Source organism: Histomonas meleagridis (assembly GCF_020186115.1).
Source record: "Histomonas meleagridis strain 2922-C6/04-10x chromosome Unknown contig_20, whole genome shotgun sequence".
Classification (NCBI taxonomy): domain Eukaryota; phylum Parabasalia; order Tritrichomonadida; family Dientamoebidae; genus Histomonas; species Histomonas meleagridis.
The window spans coordinates 1377345-1400026 of NW_027150805.1; the positions used below are offsets into that span (position 1 = coordinate 1377345).

Consider the following 22682-nt stretch of genomic DNA (forward strand, 5'->3'; position numbering starts at 1 on the left):
GACATCCGATGAAGATCAAATATTATTTGAAAAATATAATGAATTTGGTCCAAAATGGTCAATAATTTCAAAATACTTTCATAATCGATCACTTAATAATGTTAAAAATAGATGGAATTCGATCATGAGGAAAATAAAATCATTGAAACTTGATGTAAACTCAGATAAAGACTTTCACCATTGTGGTAGATTATTGGCTAAAAGCCGTGCTTGCTATCAAATGGATGCTGATGAGAATGATCAAATTTTAGAGAATAATGAGAAAAATAATTGCGACGAACATAAATTTGATCCTTTCTTTTTCCTGCAAATAAGCAACTTGTTGAACCAAATCCCAGAGCCAATATGATTTGGTGCGAAATTTTAATTCCATTATCTCAATAAAAGGTGTTTGTAACAAAGGGATTTTTTTGAATGATTTTTCGGTTCGCAATTCAATTCCACAATCATAAAATTGAACCAAAGGGCCATTTCGGTTACATAATAATCTGTCTGAAAATTGAACAGGACAGCTCTTATTTCAATGATTAAACCGTTTTCCTTAAGAAACGTTACGGTATATTCAATTTGAACGGTTATATTTGTTAGTATATCTATACAATATAATCTTTTTCACCGATATCACACCATCACATGGGCATGTCGCCTCGTGAGGAATACTAATGATTAATGACAAATAGGAAATCTGATTTTTAATATAATTGAATGTCGATGTTAGTGTGTTTATGATTTTATATGCACTCAAAGTACGAAACTGTCGACAACAATACAAATGGCATATATGTTGTTATTCCTGTTATTGATATTGATCAATACCTTCATTTTATAGTATTGTGTATATCAGCTTTTCATTATCACCTACATAAAAAACTCGTTTATTTTCATAGTTGGATGCTAGAGATCGAGCTCCTATATAATTAACATCACTTAAAAATATGAAAATTTTTCATTCATGGCGACCGTTAATTTGAAACTAAGGCCACACTAACGAACAAAGAAATTTCACTGTTTATAAACAAAATTTTGCATTGAATTAGTGTCATAAACAATTGAAATTATTCGGTTGCGTAGAGCTCACGTTTTATCATTTCATTTTCTTGATATAGAGAAATGGGTAAAGTACATGGCTCACTCGCACAAGCAGGAAAGGTTCGCTCTAACACTCCGAAGGTTCCAAAGATGGAAAAGGAAAAGCCAGTTCGTGGTCGAGCAGCAATGAGGAAGCATTATAACAAATATTATCTTTCAATGAATCCTGATGCAAAGCACAAAGTTGGCCCAAACTCACAAAATAAATAAACAACAAATGATTATGTAAAATATGTTATAACTAATTCTTTGATGCATCTACCCATTCCATACGTTTAAATTCGATTGAATGCATTCAATAGTTTTATGATTAACACTTTTTCAACGATATCATTTTTTTTAAAGAATTACTTTTATTTAATTTACCATAGCAAAAACAACAATAACTTCAAAAATAAATCAAAGAATATCCTAAAAATTCAAAAAGACATCGAATGTTATCTTTTTTTTCAAGATTCTTCACAAAAACATTAACAAATATTTCAATGAAAAAAGCGTCGGTTTAAAATTACCAGATGGAAACTCAGAATCAATCATATTTCTCAAACAGAATCGAAAAAGACATTAAAAATAGAGAGGCACTTCATTTACCACTTCCAGATTTTAATGATATGGATGATGAATACAGTGATCCAGATTTAGATGAATATGATTTTGAAGAAGAACAGATCACTGATTTTCAAAGTCTACTTCCTGGCTTTCCAAAAAACTCTGATATTTCTTATAAATATGCCTTAGAAGAAGAAAAAACGATTCCTAAATCATCGATAAATTTTGATAGAATACAAACAGAATTAACAGAAAAGCATCGCGAGGTTGCAGTGAAGTGTATCATGCAGCTTCACTTTTACTTCAGACTTACAAATGATGCATATTATAATTCGGTAACTTACTTAGACATATGCTTGTCTAACACTCAAATTCCAGAAGCTAAAATTCAGTTGTATGCAATAGTATGCTATTGGATAGCAACAAAGGTGGAAACAAATTTTATGGAACCTACAGTTGAAGATATAAACAAAATTACAGGACACGCGTTCACACAAGAGGAATTTGATTGTACAGAAATTCGTATTGTTATGTCATTGAATTGCAAATTATATTATCCGACATCAAAATTTTTCATGCGTTTCTATTTGACAATTGGAAGTGCAGACCAAGAAGCAATAAGTATAGCAGGAGGACTTACTGAATTTGCGATGTTAAAAATTGATTTTTTTGATTACAAACCTTCTGTTATTGCTTCAGCTGCTATTGTCTTGGCTTTAGAATCACTTGGTAAGCCTCGTGATGCAAGGAGAGTGATGCGAATAATGAATCATGAAGATATCAAAAATATTGTAATTACAATGAATAAGTTCCAAAAATATGTGATGGCTCGCCAGAAATCTTCTAGTTCGAATGATATCTTTGTGAACATGAAGCTTCCAATTAAGTGTTATTCGTTTCTCGGTTGATGACCACAATTTTTTATGTAAACATTTATTATTTTATTTTAGGGCACTCCAAATATATTAACGAACTTTAAATGTAAACAAAAAGTTGAAGGAGTTCAAATTGGAAAATCCCGCAAAAATGTATTCAAAAAGTAGGAACGTGAACGATAGAGCTTTTTAATCTCACAAATTTGTTGGAAAGAAGGGTAATCGTTATTATATGATGACTTTTTGATAATAAATTTGAGAATTTTACATCAATATTTCCAAATAAATTTATTCGAACATATGGAAAAATATATGTATCTCTCGAATCAATTAAAAAATGAAAAGTTTGGACCAAAAATTAAGAAATGTTTATCAAATTTTTTTCTATAAGATGCATTCATTGTTATTGGACATCTTAGGGCTTGTCTGATCCACAGATGCTGTAATGGTATTTTTTTCTATTTCGTTCGGCTATATCTTTGTCTACATTATTTTTTGGATGTGCGAAACGCCAACCAGCAATATTAAGATTTGTTGGAGGAAGCAACCTTTCTGCTTCCACTCCCCACTGGTGTTTAATACTTGTTAATTACTTAATCCAAAATAATCAAATACCTAAAGAATTTTGGTTTCCTTCGCAAGATCAGGAAACATTAAATTGTTCGATATTTTCTTGGACGGGAAGGAATTGACACTAATACGAAAGATGTTTATTTCGTCGAAATGATATTTGTTTCAATAATTCTTTGTTTCACTTTAATATCTGGTATTTGATCTTTTTTTTATAACTCCACTTATGGGAGCAGTCTTAGAAGATGAGAAAGAAATTGTTAAATTACTTCTTGAACAAAAGGAGGTTAATATTAATGCTAAAGATATTTATTTGTTTTATCTAATATTTATTTTAATAATTTAACATTTCAAAATAATATTTGGAAATTATTTCAATTATTTAAAACAGCACTTATTTGGGCATCTTCATGTGGTTATACAGAAATAAAGATATGACACTAATAATTTTGGAAAGCATTTATGTATACATCTAAATTTAGACGAACATAATATAAGGAGAATATTTTAATAATAAAAATGTAAACCTTGAATTAGTTTTGATTTAGGTTTTTCAAGCTTTTTTGTGTTATTCTCTTCATCTCTATTCCTTATAAATACAAATAAGTCTCTTATTTCTAAATGATTTAAGTTCATCTTTGATTGGTTGTAAATTTTCATTGTTATTCTGATGAACATATAGATCCTTCTATGGTTTCTTAGATGATGACGAATCACTAAGATTTATCGCTTGTTTAACCAGTTATTTTTTTCTGGTTTGGTTTCTGCTGGATGTTGTATCTTAAGTTTCACTTTATATTTAAGACATTTGATAGATTTCATGAAGTTCTTAATTTTATAATCACCATTAAATGAGATTATACACGAAATTGAAACCTATTCAATGTTTAAATCCTTTTTCACCATTACAGTTGAAGTATTTGATTCGACATATGTAGAATCTACATATCTCTGAGAATTCAGTTTTGAAAAAGATATCGAACATTAATATGCATGGATAAATAAAATAATACGTTTTTCGACTTTATTTAGATGTAAACACAAGGAAAATCAAATAATATGATCATCTTCATCAGATTGATCTTGAGAATCAGCGATTCTAAGCTTCATGAGCTTTTCACTTTCTTCTTTAAATGTTTGGAAATCTGTGCTGGAAATGTATTTAAGAGTTGGTGTTTTTTTGTCTTTTGCAGATTTTGCTTTTCGCTTCTTTGGGAGTTTCAATGAAGCAATGAACCTATCAGCCTCGTCGAGATTGATTTTTCCCGAAAGAATCTCATCACTTTCGGATTCATCACTTTCTTCAACTTTATACTTGTTTTTAAAATTAAATTTTTTTAACCCAGGATTTAAAATCTTTGTGTCTGCATCATCATCATCACCATTATCAACAAAGGGATCTGATAAACATTTATTTTTATTTTGTTTTTCTTGTATATATTTCCTGATTTGAATTTTCCTCTTAGCAGAATTCGGCCCAGGCACTTTATGATTGGATGAATGAGAATCTTGAGACATCTCTTAAAGGATGTGATCTACCCTAAATACGTTAATTATAAAAAAAATAAACATCAGAATTATTGAACAAACGACAATAAAGTATTGAAATCATTTTAATAGTTTACAAAAAAATTACCATGTTTGGATCAGCTTCTATAGATTTTGATGATCTTCCTCCATCTTCTTCAGATAACTCAGATGAAGCTGTCCCAGAAATTCATGAAATGGAGTTAAATGTTCCTTCAGCTCCATTTTTAGCAAAATCTAAAATTATTTCTTTCCTTATGCCTTACGAAAACATTATTCAATATATACGAGAAGTTCTCTTAATGAAGAGGCCTCTTCAATTTTTGTATATTATTATTTTTGTAGAATTATTTTTTCTTTTTGTTTATTTTTTTGATCTTGGCTTTTTTTCATGTTGCACTTTGGTTATTTTCATTACAGTTCTTGGCAAAATGATATATATTCAAAAACCAGAATTATTTACAAATCATTTGTTTTCGTTTCCATCGAATGATACAAATGACACACAAAAAACAGATTTTATTGATGATTTCGCATATTTTTTGTCTGTTTTAGGAAGCAGGATCTATTGCTTCATCCTAGCTTGTCAACAGAAGTCAGATGACCAAAGTTACATTGGTCGATTTCTTTACATAATTTTTCTTTTCTGTATTTTCCTAATATTAAAGGTCTTTAACACATTTGCTATTATTTACATTTCTGTTCATTTGATTCTTTTATTGCCTTCTTTCATATTTCATCCCAAAATCAAACCAATTCTACTTCCATATGTAAATAGATTAATAAGATTACTCGCACCAAAACTCAAAGCAACATAAATATAATAGATTTTAGTAAATGTTTTTGTAATTACTTTTTATAAAAATTGTCGGATTTTTTTAATAAAAATTTACTTGACTTTTTTTTGTTTCAAACAAGCTCAAACTTAAAATATGTTATTTATTTACAAATGAATTATTACATAAAAATTTAAAATATGAAAATCAAATTTTGTAACTTATAACGATTTTAAAATAATATCCATTTAAAAAAAATTTGTATATTTTTTTGTATACATTTTATTTTTTTAAATCCCTTGTCATATCAAATTTTGCATTCTTAATAACATTTCTCATGGTTCAAATGTTCTTTTTGTTCAGAACAGAAATAAATTTATTTTTTTATTCTTTAAAATCACAATTATTTGAAACATTATCAAGAAAAACTTTTTCTGATTACTTTAATGTTTCTATAAAAAATCTTTCGTTAAAGGTATTTCATAGTTTTTAACCAAGGAAATACAAAATTTGAGAATAAAGGTTTCAAATCAGAAAACATATAAGCTATATTTTTTCAATGTAATTCACATTAAATATGTTGACTTTCTTCATATGCATAATTTATCAACATATTTCTACGCATGGCTATAGAGGCAAATTTTTACGTTGGTATTTAAAGAAATTATATAAATATCACAAAATTATTTCATATCAAAAAGCATCTCATTATATTCTTAATTATATAGACTGCTCAAATGATAAAATATCCTTAGTTTATTCAGGAATAACATATCCATGGATATGTGGAAGACAAAGAAAACCATATGTAAAATATATTAATATCGAGCACATAGTTCCGCAAAGTTTATTTTTTAGGAAATTTCCAATGGTATCAGATTTTCACCATCTTTTCCCATCTTCAGTAGTTATTAATAAGGCAAGATCTAACTTTCCTTATGTGGAAGTTAATTATAATAAATGTAAATTATTTTGCAGACATTCGAAATGTTCAACTATTATACCAACTCATCCAGATGATTACAATTGTATAACTCATGATAAAATGTTTATGCCAAGACTGGATAATCGTGGTAGAATTGCACGTGCTGTTCTTTATTTCTTTACAATGTATAAAGATGATATGTCGATGGTTGGTGATTTAAGAACATTTTTAAAATGGAACAGAGAGAATCCACCAACAAGAAAAGAATTTCACAGGAATAATAAAATCAACAAAACACAAGGCAATAGAAATCCATATATAGATGATTACAGACTTGCTGATAAAGCTTGGGATTACGATTAAAAGCCATGTTAATTTTTATTATTATTTTTATTTATTTATTAGATGCATGACAGAAAATTTCTTCTACATATATTATTGATTACACGGTTTAATGATTTGGGTTCGGCCGTTTATTTAGTGTTTTTCAATTAAAATTTCGGTGACATTTTTTGAAATGTCAGAAAAAATATTTTTTGTTAACTTTCGTTTGGCATATAAAAAATGTGCGCCAACCAACAACAATATGCTTATAATTTATGCAAAGATATCCCAGAACTAAATACCCCAGAAAGGATTTATGAAGAATGGGAAAAGGTTGGATTTGAAAAAGAAGCAAAGCCCTTTAATATGGAAAATGCATTTAAAAATGATCCAACTATGGTTAACGATTTTGGATCACTACAAAACTTCATTTTAGGGAAAATTTATAACTTAAAGATGCAACTCCAGTCCCCATCAACTGATCCAAAATATATTTATAATGAAATTCAAAATACAATAGAAGTTGTTTTCAGTTTGATTATGTTTTATCGAAAAGCCGAACATCAAAAACCAGTTAAAGATTACTCTTCAAGGAATCCATCACAGTTTAAATTACTTTATGATGGTCTCAATAAAAATGGATCCGATGTTCTCATTTCATTACAACAATTCAAAGTTCATTCTTGTGTTCTTGCTGATCCTGGTTCCCCCAAGCCACAATATTGGGGTAATCTCTTAACATATTTATGTGATAATGTATTTAATTCTGTCCAAAATTTCCTTAACAGTCTTTATAATTTTTGTATAAATGTAACATCTTTCCAACAACTTAATAGTTCAATAATTGGGCCAAGTGAACCATCTAAACCAAGCGCACCCGTTTCAAATCCATATCAACCACAAACATATTTCCAGAACATATCATATCCAAGCTTTGCAGGCAATCCATATGACTACGACTCTTTTCCTTCTGCGCCTGGATCGAATCAAAATCAACAAACCGATGAAATAACCGCTCTAACCGCCTTCACAAACAGAATTGATCAATTAGAATCAAATGCAAGTCCGAATTTTTTATCTGATAATCAGCGCATGGAATGTATTGCAATTGCGTCAGAGTTCCAAAATCTTAGGCCTAAATTTGAAAAAATTTATCGCGATTTTATGAATACACCAGAAAATTTAAAAATGCAAATATTTCAATATCAAAATAACCATTACAGCCTTATATCAAAGAATGTTAATGATAACTTTGCGGCTGTGCTGGAAGGAAATTTAAGCAATGAACAAATGCTAAGCAGTATTCAATATTGCAATAGGAAAATTAAAGAAATTGTTAATTGTTATGATGCAATATGTCGATAAATCGGTTTTAGTAAAGGATTTAAAAGTTTGATTTCTTGTGGTTGTGTAAACATAAATAAACAATTTTCTATTGCAAAAGGGAATCATTTCTTGTTGATAAATTTTTGATAAAATTCACATAGGTGTTAAAATTTTGAATGTTGTAACACTGAAATGGTGGAAATAAATATTATAATGGTGGGTTGTGGTGGTGTAGGCAAATCTGCAATAATAAAGCATCTAGTATATGACTACGTTTTGACAATAGAGGATCGTTATAAACGTCCGTCAGGTGATGTCATAAATCTGATGATGATAACAAACGTGTTATTTACTTCAAGAAGGAAAGAACCTGCAGCAAAATATTTTGCTTGGTATGTTCGAACATTATCATCACTGAAGCATTTCCTGCTATGGTCAGGATGCTTATTGAAACTGCCTAGGCAATTCATCTAAACTACGGAAACAGTGGAAAGAAGTAATTGCATTGTGTCTTAGAAATTAAAATCTTTTGAGAACACCAAGAGAAATGTTCTTCAATACAATTCTGCCAAGTAATTCAAAAATTGAATACAAAATAATCGTTTATCATTCAATTACTAGTCAATTTATCCATCGGCTAGACACTTCACATTAGGAGGACGACATTAAAGGAGAATTAAAGATGTTTGTGATCAATTTGATGTAATAAATGTACAAATTAGCAACTTGTATACAAGATAAAAATAAATTATTGGTTTTGAAGTACGTTTATTGGTGATGTCTTGAGAATATTTTGCAAGAAAAACAAATCGTGAAATCAATATCACTTTTTTATGACACCCGGTGACAAATTTATTTGAATGGGGGTATTTCGTTTGGATAATTCAAAAAGTCGTAGTAAAGTATTCATATTTGAATTTGTTGATAATTTTGAATGCTCACAGTTTCACTTCACAAGGTTGTTGAAACTTACACAAAAAAGAATAAACTTTTCATATGACATGACTTAACATGAGAAAAAGTTGAAGCAACCGCAAAAAAACAACCCATCTTCATGGAAACTCTTAACGAAGAAACAACAGAAAAATTTGTTTTCATGCTACCTCATTTGCTTGAAGTGGGCCTCTTTGAAGATGATGGCCAAAATTATGCGTTAGTTTCTTATCCTCGAGAAGTTATTTCTCAATCAGCAAAAATCATTGTAGGTGATTATGCAAAAAGGCTAAGCACAATCAGTCTTAGTAACAAAAAGCGGGTCAAATGCCTAATAGAAAATTTAGCTGTTGCATTATCTTTACCAATTGACCAAAACCAATACATGTTTACTGCGCAAACAATATTCAGGAGGTGGTTTGAAGACTCCCAAATATTTGGTGATTTAGCTCGACAAAACAAATTTTTACGAAGATTATTTAAAATCATTTCTCTACCATTTGCAATGAGACAACCGAATAATCCAGAAATTTTCAAAACAAAATTTTATAAATTGCTTAGTGACATACTTGATGATTTCAAATTTGTTCATACAAAAAGAGGAAACATATTTGAGAAAGATACATGGTATACACTTCTCAAAGTTCTCATTGGAATTTGTGATATAGTCATAGACTTCAACTTTGAAAACTTGTTACCAGTTAGTGATGCATCGAAATTACGGCAAAAAGCAGTTAGTAATTGTTTATCTGTTATTTTATTATCAGGCTTATCCGACAAGAATGTATGGGAACAGTTAACAAAATTCTGCAACAAGTGGTGTAAATGTATTGATTTTCTTAAAGTTTGGGGACATCATATTGAAACGTTATTTACAATTCTTAACATGAGGATATTCCATGAAGAAATAAACACAGAACTATTTGTTGAAGGGATTTATTCTGCCGAGAACAAAATAAGTGACGAAATGATCAAATTTATTTTTATTCATTTCCTTCACTTCGCCGATGCAAAAATGACGCTAAACGGCTCCGACACTTTACGAGAATTTTCACAGACAATGTTAAAAATTACAAACAATGCATTGGGGTTTGCTTTTGGGAATGCACTTTTTGAAGCAAAATATCCCTCTGAATCTTTTCTGAAGTTATTTGGTCAATATCTTACATTTGTACCTATAAATGCAAAAGCTGATGATGAAGCTGTTTCAATTCTAGTTGAAGCAATACTCATCATCATTTCCAGATTTAATATCGACCATGATAGTAATACAGCTTTAAAAATGATTGCATATGCATCTCAAAAAGCAGTTCCTTCAAGTATGCCAGTTGTTGCATCATATCTCAAGAACTCAGCTCAACTTTACAGATATGATAGTAAGGCACTTCCATATGTTTCTATGCGAGCATTAGATCTTCTTCCACAATTAGATACTACAAGATCAGCTCGAATGGTTATTGGAGAAACATTTTTAAACTCTCTTGCGTCACTCTTTATATCATCAGCAGAGACCCTTAAGAAATATCCAGATTATCATACAAATACAATAAATTCTTTTGAAACGATCTGGGGCACCACAGCACTAATGCCCATTCGTTATCAACTTTTATGTTCATCATATTCATTAAATATTCCTGTTATCGACAAATTATTATATATATTTAGTGATGTTGCATTATGCCAAATGACGCAAGATTCCACCAGTATTCCATTTCTCTCCTCCTGTATAATGTTTTTAGGCACATTAATTCGATTTAATCCTTCAATATCGAATGAATTAATTGAAAAACATTTATTTATGAATATCTTAAAATCAGTGCCAACAATTGATTATAAACATTTAGATGAATATGATTATATCATTACTTCCGTCCTTCAACTTATTGTTAATTGCTTAAATTCGAGTCCAAACATTATGCAACATCGCGAAAACATAAATTCATTATTTGAATTTCTGCATATTATCAATGAACAAATCAACAAACAAAAGCGTAATTCCACCACATGGATTGATAAACATTTAAACATTATCATTCCATTATATGATCAAATCATTGAAACGATTCCATTTATCTTTCCTAACAAAGATTATTTCTCTCGCGTATATAATTCATGTTTAAATATCAATGAAGAATATATCATTCATAAATATCAAATCCAAAATCCATTAATAACATATTTTATGATTGGCCGTCGATCATTAGCATCATTTATTGAATCGAAAGATCATAATAGTCCAATGATATTATTAATTCGACGTTCATCTGGTAAAATTATATATCGAGTTAAAGATGATTATTTAGGCCACTTAAATATTGCTCAATTATCAACTGAACTTAATCCAATACAATTACCAGAGCTTGATAAAACATTACCGGAAATTCCAGAAGATCAATTATTCACTATTGATCTTATTGATGAATTACCAATACATCGTTATGATGATGACCTTATAAAGATATATGAGCCCGAATTTAATTCGTGGTTAAATTGGGATAAATATGGAATGTATTCATCATATAAACCAATAAAACCACATCGGCCACAAGTCTTTGACTTTATAACTACTTTGAACATCTTTAATAATATTAATATCATTGAAAACAATTCGTTTTTAAAACAAACATTAAAAGAAGTCGACGAAGTTGATAAAATTAATTTGATACCGATAGTGATAACAACATTCTTCTCGAATGATAAAGGTGTTGAACCATGTAAGTTACAAAACGAGAAAGAAATTACATCGAAAAGAATGACATTAAATTTATCAAAATTTTTGAAAAGTTTTGGTGAATGTTTAAGCATAAAAGATAATGAATCTGATATATTACCACCATTAAACACATCTGTACCTATGATACCTTCTTTGAACTCAGTCATAATATTATTAACGCCTTCAATGTCGAAAAATGAAAATGACGCAAAGAAAATTTATAAAATTGGCGAAAAATCGCCAATAAAAATAATATTTAATGAGTCTGGTTTCGACTTAAAGAAATTGTTGCCGAAAAAGAAAGTTAAACAATTGCTACTAGTAATTAAACCAATGAAAAGCGGCCTGTACCACATTACGAAGATGTCGGAGCCAAGATGGCTCTTCTCGCCTTTCGCTGACGAGCAAACAATGAGCGTGGAGGCATTGGAGTTCTACTTGGCAATTTGCTTGGAGCAGTACGTGAGAGAAGACCCCACAAAGACATTCGGTAACGCGTCACTAAGAAGAAGAGAATTATTAAGCGACTTGTTGAAAGACGAGAACAAAGTAAACGCATTTTTCGGTGCAATAGCGAAAGAATCAAATGAATAAAAAGTTATTTTTTTTTGATGAAATAAATTTTTATCGAAGAATTTAAATAAGGAAACATAAATGAATTAGTGTGAAGAATATTTAGCAAATTATAACATTTTAAAGCGACAGAAAACATTTTTTAAATTCCAAAACGTATTGCAAATCGAAAGTTTTTTTTTGTTAGGTGAAGATTGGGTTTGCATTGAAATTTGGTGTCAGTTCAAATTGAATACAATTTTTGGGAGTACCTGAAATAACGTTACTTTGAAATATTTGACAACATGTGTTAAAAAAATCACAGAGGTAATCATTGGATTTTATGAACCACTCACATAAATCTATACAAGAATTTATTCGTTCATCACCATCAGAAGATTTCAAACTTTTAAACCCTCCAATCCAACTTGGCGTACAAGTATGTAGAAGATCTTGTATTAAAAGACCAAAAACAGTTCCTGATTTTACTTCAGGAAATTTTCATTTCGTATATAAAAATTGCGCCCTGATTGAAAAGATGGAAAATTCAGCAAAATATCTTGCTGAATTAGATGATGTAATTTTTAGTCATATATTTTTCACAGAAACAGGACCCCAATGGGATTTGGTTTTTTGTGCAATAGCTCATTTATCAGATGATTATGTCTGCCCAATTTGTCTTTTTAAACCATGTGTTCCAATTTTAACAAGATGTGGTCATATTTTCTGTTTGGATTGTATGAAAAAATTATTTAAATCCAGTGAAAAACACTTATGCCCAGTATGTTACGAATCAATGATAGAATCAGAAATTGTTCGTGCAAAATTAATATATCATCCAGATAAAAATGAATCAATTACATTTACAAAAGTCAAAAGAAAATTGCCTTTCAACGTATGTACACCATGGAATGTTCCACAAGATCGACTTTTACCTTCGTCTGATCCCTGTTCAATATTTACACATTTCTCGATAGCTGACGATAAGTTTATCGAGGACGTATATTCGTCAGAGCTTAAAGAAATTGAAGAACAAATTAAAATATATAGTGAATATGATGAAACTGATAGAATTGAAATTCTTACAAAACTTAAATCTTCACTTCATATTTCTCCGTCTGGCCATAAAACAGCGTTTGCACTTACTCAAGATACACCAGAAGATAAATACGTTTACTTTTATCAAGCTGCTGACGGCCGTTTACTATTCCCTGATGACCTAACCGAAAAAATGCTTTTAAAAAGTTTTGGCTCTATTCAATCTGCTCCGAACTCATTTACTGCTCCAATCTTAACTCGAGTTACAAAAACGATTGATGGAACAGAGAAAAATAATATTTTCGCTCATTTACCTCATGGTGCTGAAGTACAATTAGCACTTCTTGACTTAAATGGAATTGTATCTCCAGAAGTCATCAAGAGATATCACCATTTAATATGTAGTAGAGTTGCTCCAAAGTCACCGAAACCAAAGAAACAAACTCATGTAATAACAAAAGATGATTATCAAACATTTATCCCACTGCCACAAGAGCCACAAGTCGATCTGCAAAGCGAAAAAGAATTCCCTAAGTTCGAAGGTATAAGTAATCAGCTGAAGCCAAAAAATAACAATGTCGCCAAATATGATTTGAAAGATGAATTTCCGGCGATCGGACAGCCTAAGCCAAAGAAACCAATAAACACGTCAAGTTACAGTAAATTGAAATTTAATACAACAGACGAAGGAAATTTAGATCTCAAATCAAACTATCCGACATTAAAGAGCACAGGAAATACAGCTGTAAAAAAGAAGCAAAGCGCATGGTCAAACTTGAAATTGTAAACATTTGTATACAATTTTTTTTACGGAATACAAATTTTTCATCAGTAATAAAAAAGCTGGAAAGAAAGTTCTGTAGAAAGTTGCCAGAATGACCGATGTATCAAATGAAAAAAAATATTTCTGAAATTTGGGAATTATCAAAGTGCTATAATTCTTAAAACCAATCTATTTTTTTATACAAGGATAATTTTCTTTGAACTGAAAGTATTTGGGGTATTAAATCGTTTGAGCATTTTCTTTTCTTGGAGACACTCGACTTTTTGATAAAACTCATAGAATTTTTTGAATAAACAGAGGAAAAGTTGAGACGTGTATTCAAAATAATGTCATTTACTATTCAAATAACATAACGGAGGTCACTATAAACGATACGAAATGTCTATCGTGTTCACAACAAAATCTTTTAACATCACAATTCATGAATTCTCATTATGGTGAGAATCATAATGCTTATCAAATATGATATAAGGAATAAGAATGTAACATATCAAGTTGCGTAACTTTTGCTTGAAGGAATAGCCTTCTTTAGAACGAAAATGCCGACTTTGTTCGATATTTAATCTTTCTTTTGCATTGAATAGTTGACATTTTTTCTTTTGTTTACTCATCTCATTGAAAGTGTTTTCAATCCTTTTTTCAATGTTTTCAACGAACAAACATGAATGAAATTGAATATAAAATCGTTAATCTGAACACGTCCTTAACATAAATTCAAAAAATTTCGATCGAAAATGTCATTTTTATCATTCGTACGTTTTTTTCAGTTTATATAACTTTTTCACTGTTATAACAGAGATATAGCTTCTATTTTTTTGATACATCGGAATGACTTTTTGAAAGATATAAACACATTACGCTAACAATTCAAGGCCTTGAACTTAACTCTATTTTTCAATTAATTTTTGAACTATTAAAGCGGTTTTTTATCTCGTTCTATTACTTTTTGAATGCCTCATACAAAAATTGACAATCCCAATGAACCCGATGAACATGTTCTTCTGCCAACAACCATATCCAATGCCAACACCACCACCACCACAAAGGCAAAGACATAAGAGAACTCTTGGACAAGAACCACCCCTGTCATTCCCCGGTGTGCCTATAAATTACAATGATAAAGAAATATCCGCTAAACATTTATATCCAATTGAAATAATCAAATATCTCAAGGATCCCCAGAATACAGACAAAACAATCCCTTCAAAGATTATAAAAAAGATCCCATGGTCTAAAGAAGAAGATGAAATGCTTACAGTTGCGGTTTATCAATTTGGCACAAAGAGGTGGAAAGATGTATCTAAGTTTGTACCACTAAGAGATACAGAACAATGCCGTGAAAGGTGGAATATGAAAACGCTTCCTGCGACTCGAACTGATCCTTTTGATAATTATGAAGACGCAATTATCCTAAAAATGTACAAAATGGTAGGTGGCCGTTGGAGTCTTATTGCAAAAAGTTTACCTGGTCGAACACCTGAAGCAATTAGGAATCGTTGGAAAACATATTTAAAACAATTTGCTCGTCATTCAAAGCCTTTCGATGCAATAAATGGTTTCGGGTTAAATACAATACCCGACAATGTTTTGTTTAATCCAATGGCTAGAGCAAACCAAAATCCCCTGAATCAAACTCAATCTCAATGAACATGTCAAGCCAAACATTTTAATTAAAAATTAACAATGTATTTTTCTGAGGAAGTTCTTGTTGAGATTTTTTTGTTCAATCATTTACCATATCTTCATTAAAACGAATAAAATACCATTTAGCTTATTTATTTATACGAAAAGGTCATCCAAAGCTTTCGCTATGTTTTATCCAACATATCATTATCAATTATTTGGATTTTGGATTGATTGAATTGTCAGACCATAAATGATGCAATTAGCCTAAAGTAGAAATCCCTGGGGCCAAAGAATGCGTTTATGAATGTATCTTTAATTCCAAAAAATATTTTTTTATTCACTGGCTCATATCGAATATATTAGCGGCGTTTCCGTCTATTTTCACTGCTTTACACAACTTTTCCACTTTTTCTTTTTCGCAATTTTCCACCAAAACTTTTCTAGTTAGCGTAACGAACTCCTCCAAAATCTGCTTTTCATTTTCATCCAATTCGCCATCAGCCATTGTACAAAATGCGTCGATGACGAAGTCCATTTCTTCACCTTTCGGGAACATGCCTAACAATTCGAATGCGGCTTTTCGTACGCTATAAACGTGATCGCATCCCATTGCAATTACGAATTTCGCGAACTCGAACATGTACTGCTTATTATTTATAACCTCTTCTTTCTTAAGCAACTCTTTTGCTATTTGTATTGCGTTAAACCGCGTGCGCCAATTACCTTTTTCATTCATGCGCGGAAATATTAACTTGGTTAAAATGTTACTAATGTCTAATGACGCAATGTTTTCAATGGTGCTCTGCTTCAAGATTTCTTTAGATTCCTTAAGCATGAGCGATAAGAAGTCGTACGGAATGGAACTGAACTTTTTGAGATTGTCAAAATTGACACAGTTCAGTTCGCAGCCAACTGCGCCCGTGCCCTCGAGCTTCGGGAGGACCTCCTCGAAGTAGGGGGAAGCCAGCGCGACGGAGGCAGCGAGGGATGAGATGGAGTCAGTTTCAAGAAGGCGGATTAAGAGATCTTTGCTTATCATCTCGGGCGGAAGTTTACAGATGCGACTTAGAACGCTTGGGCTTTGCTCGTTAAGAAGATGTATGGCAAAACATTCTTCGTTGGCATCAATTTTGTGGGTTTCAAGGGCATTAATGGCTGATATATGTGAGCTATCACTTGGGCAGAGAAAGGCATTAATGATGTATTTGCGAGCAAGATCGGGATGTAGAATGCTAAGAATCTCGGATATGTTGGATAAATCTGGAATGGAAAATGCTCGACATATAATTTCTTCAAATTGAGAATAATCATCACAAATTCGAGTGAGCCTGGCTAAACGCCAGAGTGCAAATTTGTTGGGAAATTCGGATAAGGTTTCTAACTGAGGTTTGATGAGTTCTGTGAATTCATATTGGATGTCTCCAAGTTCTTGGAGAAGCTTCTCAGCTAACGTAAGGAATTGCTGCTTAACATTTTCCTCTGCTGAAATACAAAGCTTTTCTCCAATCAAATAAATAACTTTGAATTTGTTTTCTTTTTTAAGGTGTGAAAGAATATCTGGTAAGGCTTCGATTAGTTTTGTGACCATTGAGCTGATTTGTCCTATTGACCTTAAGATTGTTTGAAGTTCTTGGCAAAAGTGATCAAATGTTAAACATTCTGCAATCATTGGAAGTTCTTCAACATATGTCATTCTGGCTAAAGGATCATCGAAAGATATAGATGTGAAACCGAAGCTTGCCATTTATTTTTGGAATTGTGGATTAGAGAATGACGGTTATTTGTCTTGAAAAGCGCATTTGTCACATTTGTATAAGTTATTGAAAATACACTTAAAAATCCTCACTCCTGTAACAACATCGAATTTCAGAACAAAATTATTTTCGAAGCTAAAATCATATTACATTATCACATAACCTCGTAAATAATGATTGCAATATTTTTGCTTTTCAAATTGTGATAAATAAATTTTTATAAATCTTTCAATAAATATAATTAAAGAATATATACTAACAGGAAACTTATCAAAAGGTGTATGCACTACTTGAAATAATTTTTTTTTTTGAATATTTTTTGGAGAGTTTTATATTTTTAGATCATTATGTTGACCGTTAATAAAACTCAGAACAATTTTTTATGTCGCTTGATTTTGAGAGAATTTATTATTGCCATTAAAATGAACAAGAAAAAGATCAAAGAAATAGAAATGATGAATGCAGAAGAATCTGATTCTTATGATGATTTAAGTTCCTTCTTGAACCAGGGGAAAAGTTCTAAAGATGCAATCCCAAATGAGTTTAGCATTGATAATTTATTAAGACAAAGAGAAATTGATAATTCTACAAATTTATCATCATCACTTTCTGAAGGAAATGATATGGAATCCGAAGATATCCCAGATACCGATTCTTCTTATGTTAACCTTTCATCTTTACAACAACCTCGAGAAATTTTGTCAATAGATGCATCCATTTACGAAAAATTTGCAGGCAATGCAATTCCCGTATCGCAAATTTTGAATTTTGCCGGTTTCAAAAAAGAAGATTTCCAACTTCCATCACTCAAACAATTACTCGAATTTCAATTCAGTACAATTGAAACTCAACCGCTTCTTGTTGAATCCACTCCTATGTTATATTTCAGGTATTTATATACATTAATTCAAAATCAGACTTATGATTTTAACCCAGAATCCATTATAAATATTACTCACGAGCAAGCTGAACACAGTATAAGCTACACTGTATGGAAGCAATTTTTGCTTCATACAATTTCAATCGATTCTGATTTAATGTATCCATTATTTTCCACATTTGACTTTAATATCTTTGATTATTCTGTTTATGAACAAAAAGGTGAATCGTTACATGATATCCTTATTATCTATATCTCTTTTCTCTTTTCTAATAAAGTTATTCATCATAAATTATTTCCACTTGTTTTCAAAACGATTAAAAAACTTTTTACTGATCCACAAGCTCTCGAAGTCGTTGATGAAAACATAATTTCAAGTGTTTCTAACTACGTCTTGGAGCTCTTCAAGCAACTTCCTCCTGAAACCGTCGTTGGGTTCTCAATTTATTTTCCAATTGAAAAATTCGGGTGCCCCATTATCATTCAATCCAACATGAATATACTTTCATATTTAATGGATACTAATATCGCTGATTTTGACCAACTTGCAGAAAAATTATCAGTTATTAAGAATTTATGTGACACTTTACAAAAAGTTGATTTGATGAAAGCATCTGTGATTTTGACATTGACTGAAAAAACAATTATTGCATCAATGAAAATATCTCATGTGGACCATACAATAATTGAGAAAATGACACATTCGTTGAGGTTCATTCTCCAAAATTCTGATCCAGTAGAAATGACACAACTAAAAGAACAGATACACACAACGAGAGCGCAACTGGAATTGATAGTGCAAAGCAACTTGACTTCGGCACAGAATTCCCAAATGTTCCATTCTGATGAATAAATATAAATAGATTTTTTTAAATATAAATATTAACTATTTTAGTTCGATGTTTTTCTGATTTATAATAAAATATTTAGTTAATTTGCACATTTTGAAATTACTAATGTTTTGATCATTTCAATAAAATTTGATCTATATTACTATTTATTCATTGGTATTTAACACTTAAATGTGAATGTTTTCTCTGTGAAGATTTTGGCGGGTTTTTAAATTTTCAAGATAATGTTCTCTAAAAGACGTTTAGAATAACACCAAATGAGCTCTGTGTCTTCAAGTGTGAAATCTTTACAAGCAAAAATTAACGGAATGGGTGAAATTAATTCATCAGATGATGGTTCATCAAATAACATAAGTGCTCTTTTGGATGATATTTCTAATCTTTCAATTGATAAAAATGAATTACATTCATTTCAAGATGAAAGTGATAACCAACTTCTCGAATTTTTAGACGAAACAGAAGATAAAATTTCAACTACAAACACGATGCTATCTGGAGATTTTTCTATAAATTCTAATATTCTTCAAACTTCTTCACAAACATCAATTACGGATTCACCAGATACTGACGTATCTATGTTTCTTACTGCTTTTAATACAAAATATAAAAAAAATGCAAATCAATTATTTGATGTTCTAGACCTCATTGATTCATTAATAGAATCTAACAACAAAAAATCTGGAAAAGAAAGTAAATCTACAGATTTTGGTTTTGATGAAAGAATAACAAAATATCAAACAGAAAATGATCGTCTTACAACGCAACTTGAAGAATCAAATAGTAAAATTACCACATTAGAGCATCAAATCACAACACTTAAAACAACAATAAATGCTCTTGATAATCAAAACAAATCACTTCAAAATGATTTTAACAACTTACAAAATTCCCTTAATTCTATGCATGAAATAATGGAATCACAACTCAATGATGTACAATCATTAAGTCATCAACGATCACAACTTATTGAAATAACAAAGAAACAAGATCTTATGATTGAAAAGTATGAAGCTCTTTATAAAGAGAGTATGAAAAATCATGATAAAATCACCACAAATAAAACAAACACTGAACTTCAAAAACAATTTGACGTTACTGATGAATTATATTCATTAATGTCAGCAATAATTCATGAAATTGATGGAGTAAAAGATGCTTCTGTTCAAACCGAAATAGCTAAAATTACAAATGATTCAAACCTCCCAATTAAAGAAAGAATTATTTCTATATTCACATTCTTTAAATCAAAGTTAGAATCATTGTATGAAATGAACAAAAACATTTTAAATGAAATGGATATTAAAGATAAAAATCTTCAAGAATGTCAACAAAAATGCAAAGAAGTATTATCTCTTTTTGAAGAAGAACTTAGTTTTCTCCAAAAATTAACGCATAGTTCTGATCTTCAATCAGTTATATTTTGTACACCAAATTCTAATGAAGTACCTTTACTTGATGAACAATCTAAATCAGAATTAATTAAAAGATGTGCTCAATTAGGAAGATTTATTGAAGAAACAATTGGAAGAGTTTCAAATGAGAAATTTGAAGAACAATTTCCAATTGATGGTATTGATACTTCACATATTTTTGATCTACTTCAGTCAACACAAATGGAAGATAGAGTACAAAATATGGTTGAAAAATTCGATATCGAAAATAATGTTGATTTAAGGGAATTATTTGATATGTTTTGTGCACAAGTTTATATTAATGAACTACTTAAAAATTATACAACAGAATTAAATTTGAGAATTGCACATTGTGGAAATGAAATAAATATTCTTCGTCAAAAGAAAGAAAATAATGATGATCAACAAATACCAAATAAGTCAATTTCAAAATTAATTAAACATATGAAACATGTTGATTCAAAAATTAGAAGATTTGTTGGTCATTATATAGAAATCAGTGATGATGAGTCAACTTATAAAATTGTTGTTGATTTATTTAATGTAATGACTGGAGAAATTCAAAAGAGCTCATCAAGTTTTCAAGAAACAGAACAAATGCAAAATGAAATCAAAAGATTAAGAAAAGCACTTGGTAAATCAAAAAGAAAAACAAATGATTCAGAATCAACAAGTGAAATTGAAAGTCAACTTTCTTCAATACAATATCAATTAAATGAAACATCTAAAGAATTGGAAGTTAAATCAAAAGAATTTGAAAACCTTCAAAAGCAAATCGAACAAAAGAATGAAGAAATCGCAAATTATAAAAGTCAAATCGAAGAAGATGAGAAGAAACATAAGGAATATCAAGAAAGACTTAATTCTTCAACAACACAAATTAATACGTTAAACAAACAAATTAATAATTTTGAAACAGTTTTTGAACGAGTTAAAAAACAAAGAAAACAACTTGGAGATCAAATAGAAAGACTTCAGCATGCAAATCAACAACTTAATAAGTCAATACAAAAAGCTAATCAACAAACACGTGAAGAATATGAAAATAAAATTAATCAAATTATGGAAAAAATGGAAAAAATACAAAATGAAAATGAAAATTATACACAACAAAATCAAGTATTAAATGCTAAAAATCAACAACTTTTATCTGAATTATCCACATTAAGAATATCTAATAAATCAATTGAATTAAAAATGAGAACACTTGAAGAAAGAATTAACTTAGAAAAGAAACTTTTACAATCCAGAGCAACTGCACAAGCAACAGTAATACAAGTTGAACAATCACAACAAATTAATGACTTAAAATCAAAACTTGGAGAAATATCTGATAGATTATCAAAATATCTTGATAATAAATACACATTTAATATTGATTCAATAATTAATGCTGCTGAAGAAGAACTTAAAAATTCTAAAGCATCAAAAGAACATTATATGGAAATGCTTGAAGATGTTACAAATGTAAAAAGTCAACTTGGGATATCATCAGCTACAAAAATATCTGACTATGTTCAAGAAATATTAAGCACGAAAGAAAATAAACAAAAAGAAGTTGGAGAAAATTTAAAGAAACTTCAACAAGAACATAAGGAATATGAACAAATGAAAAGAGAAATGAAAAAGGCTGAGTCACAAATCATTGCATTAAAACAATGGGAAAATTGGGGAAGAAGAATTCATAGAGTAATACATGAAACAGATTCAATTCACTTAGAATCAGACGCATTAAGATTATCACTTGAAGAAGCACTTCTTGCTTCTGTTTCACATAGAGTTTTCTTCTTTAGAACAGAATTATTAAGAGCACAAAAACTTTTATTGATTAAGTTTGATAAGCGTTTATTAATGTGTAAACAGCCACCACAATATAATATAAGAGCTGTAATAGCTGTTTGTTTGTTCACAAGAAGGCTTCAAACAATGGCAGGATGTTTGCCTATTAATATTCCTCCGCCAGATCCAATTATAAGACCAAATCAAATATCAAGAAGTGATAAAGAAACACCAAAAAGAAATCTTTTGACACCTGGAAAATATAGTCAATTAACAACCAAAAAGTTACTTCATCCTTTAATACCTTATAAGGTTTGAAAATATCCATTATTAAACTGTATATGTTTTCGAGTATTTTTTAATTTTTTGCTTTTTTTAAATACAAAAAGTGACAAATGG

The 22682-nt window shown here is 30.1% G+C and overlaps 7 protein-coding genes across 7 annotated transcripts; 6 read left to right on the forward strand and 1 right to left on the reverse strand.

The window, feature by feature from the left end:
• Positions 1 to 1604: 1604 nt before the first annotated feature.
• Positions 1605 to 2546, forward strand: GO595_002992 (Cyclin, N-terminal domain containing protein; the record flags this gene model as incomplete). Its single annotated transcript, XM_067915962.1, has 1 exon — positions 1605 to 2546. The coding sequence occupies one exon, from the start codon at positions 1605 to 1607 to the stop codon at positions 2544 to 2546; it is 942 nt and encodes a 313-aa protein (XP_067776793.1).
• A 4329-nt stretch (positions 2547 to 6875) lies between these two features.
• GO595_002993 (uncharacterized protein) lies at positions 6876 to 8000 on the forward strand (the record flags this gene model as incomplete). Its single annotated transcript, XM_067915963.1, has 1 exon — positions 6876 to 8000. The coding sequence occupies one exon, from the start codon at positions 6876 to 6878 to the stop codon at positions 7998 to 8000; it is 1125 nt and encodes a 374-aa protein (XP_067776794.1).
• A 1015-nt stretch (positions 8001 to 9015) lies between these two features.
• GO595_002994 (uncharacterized protein) lies at positions 9016 to 12201 on the forward strand (the record flags this gene model as incomplete). The annotated part of the gene is made up of 1 exon (XM_067915964.1): positions 9016 to 12201. The coding sequence occupies one exon, from the start codon at positions 9016 to 9018 to the stop codon at positions 12199 to 12201; it is 3186 nt and encodes a 1061-aa protein (XP_067776795.1).
• A 697-nt stretch (positions 12202 to 12898) lies between these two features.
• On the forward strand, positions 12899 to 13984 carry GO595_002995 (RING finger protein 10; the record flags this gene model as incomplete). The annotated part of the gene is made up of 1 exon (XM_067915965.1): positions 12899 to 13984. One exon carries the CDS (start codon positions 12899 to 12901, stop codon positions 13982 to 13984), a length of 1086 nt encoding a protein of 361 aa, XP_067776796.1.
• A 984-nt stretch (positions 13985 to 14968) lies between these two features.
• On the forward strand, positions 14969 to 15628 carry GO595_002996 (Myb-like DNA-binding domain containing protein; the record flags this gene model as incomplete). The annotated part of the gene is made up of 1 exon (XM_067915969.1): positions 14969 to 15628. The coding sequence occupies one exon, from the start codon at positions 14969 to 14971 to the stop codon at positions 15626 to 15628; it is 660 nt and encodes a 219-aa protein (XP_067776797.1).
• Positions 15629 to 15944: 316 nt separating this feature from the next.
• GO595_002997 (uncharacterized protein) lies at positions 15945 to 17351 on the reverse strand (the record flags this gene model as incomplete). Its single annotated transcript, XM_067915970.1, has 1 exon — positions 15945 to 17351. The coding sequence occupies one exon, from the start codon at positions 17349 to 17351 to the stop codon at positions 15945 to 15947; it is 1407 nt and encodes a 468-aa protein (XP_067776798.1).
• Positions 17352 to 17783: 432 nt separating this feature from the next.
• GO595_002998 (viral A-type inclusion protein) lies at positions 17784 to 22601 on the forward strand (the record flags this gene model as incomplete). Its single annotated transcript, XM_067915971.1, has 2 exons — positions 17784 to 18668; positions 19893 to 22601. The coding sequence occupies 2 exons, from the start codon at positions 17784 to 17786 to the stop codon at positions 22599 to 22601; spliced, it is 3594 nt and encodes a 1197-aa protein (XP_067776799.1).
• Between the last annotated feature and the right edge of the window lie 81 nt (positions 22602 to 22682).